At 43.4% G+C, this 6,925-nt stretch overlaps 1 protein-coding gene across 1 annotated transcript in view; it reads left to right on the top strand.

Moving 5' to 3' along the window:
- Window positions 1–6,925, top strand: part of Osbpl6 (oxysterol binding protein like 6) — a 189,729-nt gene that overhangs the window by 172,546 nt on the left and 10,258 nt on the right. Inside the window, 6 exon segments of the mRNA XM_037204898.1 lie at window positions 379–466; window positions 1,020–1,273; window positions 2,137–2,274; window positions 2,802–2,865; window positions 4,647–4,725; window positions 6,635–6,779. Of these exon segments, the coding sequence (XP_037060793.1) occupies window positions 379–466; window positions 1,020–1,273; window positions 2,137–2,274; window positions 2,802–2,865; window positions 4,647–4,725; window positions 6,635–6,779 (768 nt within the window).

The raw sequence follows: 6,925 nt of genomic DNA on the forward strand, positions 1-6,925 counted from the left end.
TGACTAGGCAACTCCTGTTCTCTCTCAGACACCTCCCATGCCCTCTGCTCAGTAAGTCTGAGTAGCCTATCTGGAGTCCTCTGTGTGGAGTCACACGTTCTTTTATGTATGTATGTGTGTACTGTGTTTTCCATAATTAAGTGTTCTAGCCTCCCCCGGCTTCCCACCTTAACTAAGAAGGAGTGGCTTCAAAACAGCAGCTCCTCCCTAGCACCTTGTAGAAGATACTCGAGTATTCCCTGAGCCAAGTATGTCTTCACTGTGGTGTCTGCTTCTCATGTGAACAACTTTGCTACTTTTTACCTTTTGATGATGGGAGCTCTCAAGGCCAGAAGCCTGAGGAACATTCTCATCACCTCCCTCTCCTTGCTCCCTTAGGCTTCTGATGATGAGTCCTACATCAGCGACGTGAGTGATAACATATCTGAAGACAACACCAGTGTCGCGGACAATATTTCTCGGCAAAGTACGCATCATTTGAGTGTCCAGTTTGTTCTGTCTACATGCTGGATCACAGCCCGGGGAATCACTAGCCAGTCAGCCCTTCTGCTCCAGTTATCCCCTTTCAGTTAGTTAGGGGTAGAATCTGTCAGGGTGTGCTATTGTAAAAATCTGTTGGGTGTGTGGTTAAGTAGAGAAACTTGACCTCTTGTTCAGACCCAAATGTCAAATCTCTCTTGTTGAAATACACACACACACACACACACACACACACACACACACACACACACGCACGCACGCACGCACGCACGCACAAGTATGTGTGCGCGCGCACACACAGAGACAGAGTGTGTGTTAGTTTTTAAATAATGTTTGAGTATATTTAAAACTTCACTTAAAGCCTACTCTGATGTTTTGCACATTTGTTCTCAACTTCATATAGAAATGATCCTATGTATGAAAGAGGCTGTGATTAGATGTATTACAATCAGAATTCTATGAAAGGGTTCTCCTTTCCACTCTGATTTTGTGAAACCAGAGAGGGGAGGCTTCACTCACTGTACTTCTTCCCCTGCCAGTCCTGAATGGGGAGCTCACAGGAGGTGCCTTCAGGAACGGCCGCCGCACGTGCCTGCCTGCTCCTTGCCCTGACACCAGTAACATTAACCTGTGGAATATCTTGAGAAACAACATTGGCAAAGACCTGTCCAAGGTCTCCATGCCTGTGGAGCTCAACGAGCCACTCAACACACTGCAGCACCTCTGTGAAGAAATGGAGTACAGCGAGCTCCTGGACAAGGCCTCGGAGACGGATGACCCCTATGAGAGGATGGTAATGGAGGGCAGGGCAGGACTCATTGAGGACCTGAGCTAGGTAGGCTGCAGCCATCCTGTAGACAACCTTTCTGTTGGTGTAACAGTCTCGCTGTGTTAGGTATTCGAGAAGATTTGGTCTGTGTGCATAACCAAGCAGGACCAGAAATTTCTAGATACTCTTATTGGAAACTACTTATGTTGTGAATTTTCCATGGCCTAGATGCCCACAGGGGTCTCAGCCCGAGACATTGCCATATGGAGTCAATTTGCAAACATGTTGGGCCTCATTCATAGCTATCCTGAGATGCATGTTGACCTTGAGCTGCAGGTTGGGGACACCTGCTGGTCTAGAGTGTTCCCTAGAGTTTGGCAAAGAGGTTAAAACCTCCTTGGAGGTCAAAAGTTTGCCGAACCTTGCTTTGTCAGCTACTCCCGTGTGCCAGGAGAGCCCATCTGTTCAGGGGCATAGTTCTAAGCAAGCAACTTGCTGTTGGTACTTTGCCCTCTACTCCATAAGGCTGGAAACCTTGACCTCTGCTCTAACCAGCACCAGCAGCCACACCTTCATGCCTGTGGGGCTAAGGGTGTGCCCACGACATGGCTAACAAAACTGGCTTCCAGAACCTTTGACATCTGTGATAGTCAGGAAATCGGGTGGGCACATGAATGAAGAGCATTTGACTTCAGTTGCCTGACACTTCTCACAGGGGTAGTTTAACTTATCCCTTCCTGTGCATTGATGAAGAGTCAAGTAATTGAAAATACAGGCATCGTCAGATCAGCACCCCTCAACATGGAGTGCGTGTGTCCTGTAGGGGTAGAGACACACGGCCCTGGAGTGGTCTCCTCCATCATGCTCCTTTCTCGATGTCTTCGCAGGTTCTCGTTGCTGCTTTTGCAGTCTCAGGGTATTGCTCCACCTATTTCAGAGCAGGAAGCAAACCATTCAACCCTGTCCTGGGGGAGACCTATGAATGCATAAGAGAAGATAAGGGCTTCCGGTTCTTCTCAGAACAAGTAAGTGAGGTTGCCGTCCAAGTTCAGAGGGCAGTTTAGTGAAGAGAAAAGCTCTAATAACTGTGTGACTGGGACAAGCTATCTTACCAGTTAAGAGAAATACATAATTTAATTGCCTCATCATCCCCTCTAAGTGTATGTGGGTTCTCTGTGTTTACCCATGTCTTAAATATTAACGACTTACTTATAGTTTTGGGGTGAATTTATTATTAGAACTGGGTATTCTAGTTGTCATGGGGGGGATGATTTTATTTTTTAAAATAATATTGTTGATGTTGATGATGTATGCATGTAATCACAGCACTGGGTGGAGGCAGCAGGATCACAAGTTCAAGGCCAGTCTTAGCTGTAAGTTTGAAGCCAGCCTGAGCTACATGAGACCCTGTCACAAAAAACAAAAACATCATTTATAGCAGTTGGAATACTAACATCATTTCTCTCTCTCTCTCTCTCTCTCTCTCTCTCTCTCTCTCTCTCTCTCTCTCTCTCTCTCTCTCTCATTCTTTCTCCCTCTCTTAAATTACCAGGTTAGCCATCATCCACCCATTTCTGCCTGTCACTGTGAATCGAAGAACTTTGTCTTCTGGCAAGGTTTGTATTTCAATTACAATTGAAAGCCAAATGTATAAGACTGTGGAAAATGTCTAGCTATGAAAGTACACTGTGCTCAGTGTGATTGCTGCCTTGGGAGCTCAGAGACTATTAGTAAATGCTGGTAGGGATCATCCTGAGAAATTGAAATTTCCAGCTTACTATGCAGCCATGTTGTCTTGGCAATGAGATGCCGAGCCTGCAGAACATCAGCTCCATGTTGCCCATTCCAGCCTAGAACCCTCACCTTGTCGCATCCCTTGTGGGCCTCTGTACTATGGCTCTGATGTCTCTTGCCCTCTGCTCTTGGAGTATGTGCAGAGATTTTCACTGGCCAAAGGAATGCTAACTGGCACATCTGTCTAGGCATCTGGTCAACCAACATGTCCACGAGCATTTGCAGAGTCAGCCAACCTAGATGAACAGCGCTCAGAAAAACTTCCATACTGATCATATGCAGAATAGTTTTCTGTTATTCCCCCAAGAAATGTAACAATAAACAACCATTTCCTAAAGACCGACATTGGGTTAGTTCTTACAGGTAATCCAGAGATAATTTCAAGTATAAGAGAGCAGTATGTCTTTTATATGCAAATATCTTGCACTTTTTATGTAAGAGACACAGCCATCGGCAGACTGTGGTATAACATATAGATGTTCTGGAACACCCCCTCCCCCTAACAGCAACAATTTAAACACTAAAGTGATTCATGGTCTTTTGACTCTTTGGAGCTGGGGCTTTGAAATAAAGTCTCTCCTAATTAAGGCTCATTGCTGTGGTGCAATTTTTCAGTTTTACCTAAAATAAAGTTTCAAAAACCCCTTAGGAAAAAAGAATGCATTTGCTGACTTGACTATTAAGTGTCAAATAGACCTTTGCATGTGGAAGGTGCTTTGTGGCTCACAGGAAGCATTGCCTTAACTCAACAGCACAAATGACAGTACTGTACCTGAACTCTATGGCAAAATAAGAGGATCATTCTTGGTTATAAGCCAGAGTCAGAAATTCTATGAAGACAGCCCTAAGCTTCCTTTGTTTATCCAAATGGGATGAGGTGGATTATTACAGATTTGCAGGTAGATCTGAGTCTCCATGTGGAAATATAAAGCCATTGAATAAGAGGAAGTGGTGAGCCTCTGGTTGTGTCTTAGCCAGTTCGGGAATGCGTTAGAAAGTGCTGGGCCTCGGGCTGTGTGTCTCAGCCAGTGTAGAGACAGACATATTTATTAAGTTCATCCCATGTGCTCATAAATCCTCACTATCTCTATATAAAGATTTTAGTTTATTTTTTTATCTTTTGCTGTTCTCCTCAGACCTAACTCCTGTGTGTATAAGGGGGAGATGTTTTATAAGTCAGTGGTATTACCATACTGCAGTTATTTTTACATATACTTCAGGCTTGATATATATGGTGACTATTTTTTCATTTAGTCCAAACTTAGCATCTATTATTATCTGGGGATCAGTGCACCCTAAGGTCTATGTTCATATGCATATGTGAGTACCTCCCACCTGTAACGCATTCTATTCTGGCTTCTGGAATTTGTTTCATTAAATGGAAACAAATAGGGAGCATGGTTATGAAGGGAGAAATAATGAATCTGGAAAGAATCACAGTATTTTCACCTTGGCTATTTTCAGGTCTTTGTGATGTTAAATAATAGTACAGAATCAGTTATAATTACAAAAGTGTTTTGTAAACTACAATCCCAGTATTAGTTTTTACAGACCTGATTGGATGTGGAGCATTGAATTTCTGTCCCCTCATTGTCTCATCTAGATATCAGATGGAAAAACAAATTCTGGGGAAAGTCGATGGAAATCCTGCCTGTTGGAACCCTGAATGTTACGCTTCCAAAGTAGGTTGCTCCCCTCTCCTCTCGGGCTTCTTAGCTGCTCTTGCAGTCCAAGTGGGTATGCCGAAAGGCTCAAAGGGTCCAGTTCCCTATGTGCCCAAAGCCTCTGTTACCTTCAGCACAATTCTTTCAGGACGGGCTTCAACAAAAACAGTCTTAGCCCATGTACCCCAGCTTCCTGCTTCTCTCCTGGCATCCTTCTTTTGATCAGCCCAAAGCAGCTACCTGCCATGTTCTCACCAACATTTTAATCTGCATTTGTATTAGCAAGCTCTCCCTTTACCAGATTCTTTTCTATACTATTTATAATTTCACTTTTATATCTATCTTGTTTAGATAAAGAACCTATTTTCAGTTTCTAAGTTATTTATTAAAAAAAAAAGTAACGATGTAATTCTTTTATACCATATTCTATATAAAAAAAAATTTAGAAGAGATGGGCTATGAATATTTTTAAATTACTTGGTTTGTATTGAAGACAAAGATATGATTTTGTTGCTTTTTGGTTGTTTGGTTGATTTGGGTTTTATCTACTTGGGTGGTAGGATGTGCTGGGGTTTGGAGATAAAGAGATGGCTTGATATATATAACCACTTCAGCAGGAATGTGAGGACCTGAGTTCGAATCCCCAGAATCTATATACATGGCATGAGTGTCTGTAATCCAGTGCTGCTGTGGGAAGATAAGAAGTGGAGACAGGAGAATCCTCAGAAAACGTAGGCCAGCTAGCCTGCAGTATGCAGCAGAGAAACAAGAGTGACCCTGTCTCTGAGTGGGAGGCAAAGACCAGAACCTGAGGCTACCCTGTGACCTCCACACACATGCCCATGCACCTGTGTACACACACGCATAAGCACACACGTGCATGCATATGCATACGTAGGCATGCATGTGCACACACAACCTACTGACAAACTGGATATGAAGAAAGGTGAGATGAAAGAGATAAACTTTCAATAAGTGAAAATTCATGAAGAATAGTTTTCCCAGGTGTCTCTAATACCTGTTTCACACCAGTTGGGCCTTAGAAGTGTTTTATTTCGTTATGAAATATAATTGTACTTGAAAAAATACTAATGTATCCACTTACATCTGATTTGTGACATGACATTTCACGACTTGGCAGAAATTCTGTGCATCATTCCCCAGAATATATATTGTATTTGTGCACTAGATGGGCTTGTTCGCCTTCTCACCTCCTTCCTAAAGAATGACTCCATCTTAACCTTTATTGGGACCGTATACTATGAGAGTTTTCTGGGAGTCATTGTTCTCAGATGTGTATCTGATTGTGCTTCTTCCCCTGGATCCTTCCACAAGTACTCATGACCTGCCGGGAAATGGGGACTCTCCAGTAGGTCATTAAATGTCTTCCCTGCCCTCCTCATGACCTGGAGCACACCCTTAACAAGACCCCAGATACCGGGTTCTTCTCGCCTTGTGCCTCGTAGAGGTTTTCCCCCCATACACAGTGCCCACCACCCACCACAAACCTACAGAGCCAGCCTCGTCTGGTACCTCTTGCTTGATAATCACTCCATGTTTCCGCAAAGCTGAGGACTAACCCCCCTTCTGCTCATGATGCTGTGTTCAGTTGCAAATAGTAGCCCTCACGATACTTGACTTTTTTCAGTGTTTGCATACCTGTCACTGTATCCCGAGCATACTCTTAGTCCCAGGGGGCAGAAAAGAGGCATTGTTGAACTTAGCAGCGTTAGTTCCATAGAGAACACTCATTGTTCATTCCTTAACTCAATGAATCGTGTCATGCCTATTTATGACTACACAGAAGTTTTTAAGAAATGAGGGGAAGTGAGGGGAAAGGAAGTTTTTACCCAAAAAACATTCTCTCTTGTAGGAACAGTGATATGTCTGTGTCCATTACTTTTGTTCAGTGCTGTATTCTTTGCAGGTACGGAGATTACTACGTGTGGAATAAAGTCACCACATGCATCCACAACATCCTCAGTGGGCGAAGGTGGATCGAGCATTATGGCGAAGTGACCATTAGAAACACCAAAAGCAGCGTTTGTATCTGCAAGCTCACATTTGTCAAGGTGAGAAGCACCTTAGAACAGAAAAGCCAAGATCCTGCAGAGTGCTTCCTAAGGAAGAAATGCAAGAAAATCTTCCCTGTATCATATCTTAGGGCATTTTAGACAAGAAACCACAATTGGCTTACAGCGTTGCTTGAAGAATATAA

This window comes from Peromyscus leucopus, chromosome 4 (assembly GCF_004664715.2).
Source record: "Peromyscus leucopus breed LL Stock chromosome 4, UCI_PerLeu_2.1, whole genome shotgun sequence".
Lineage (NCBI taxonomy): Eukaryota > Metazoa > Chordata > Mammalia > Rodentia > Cricetidae > Peromyscus > Peromyscus leucopus.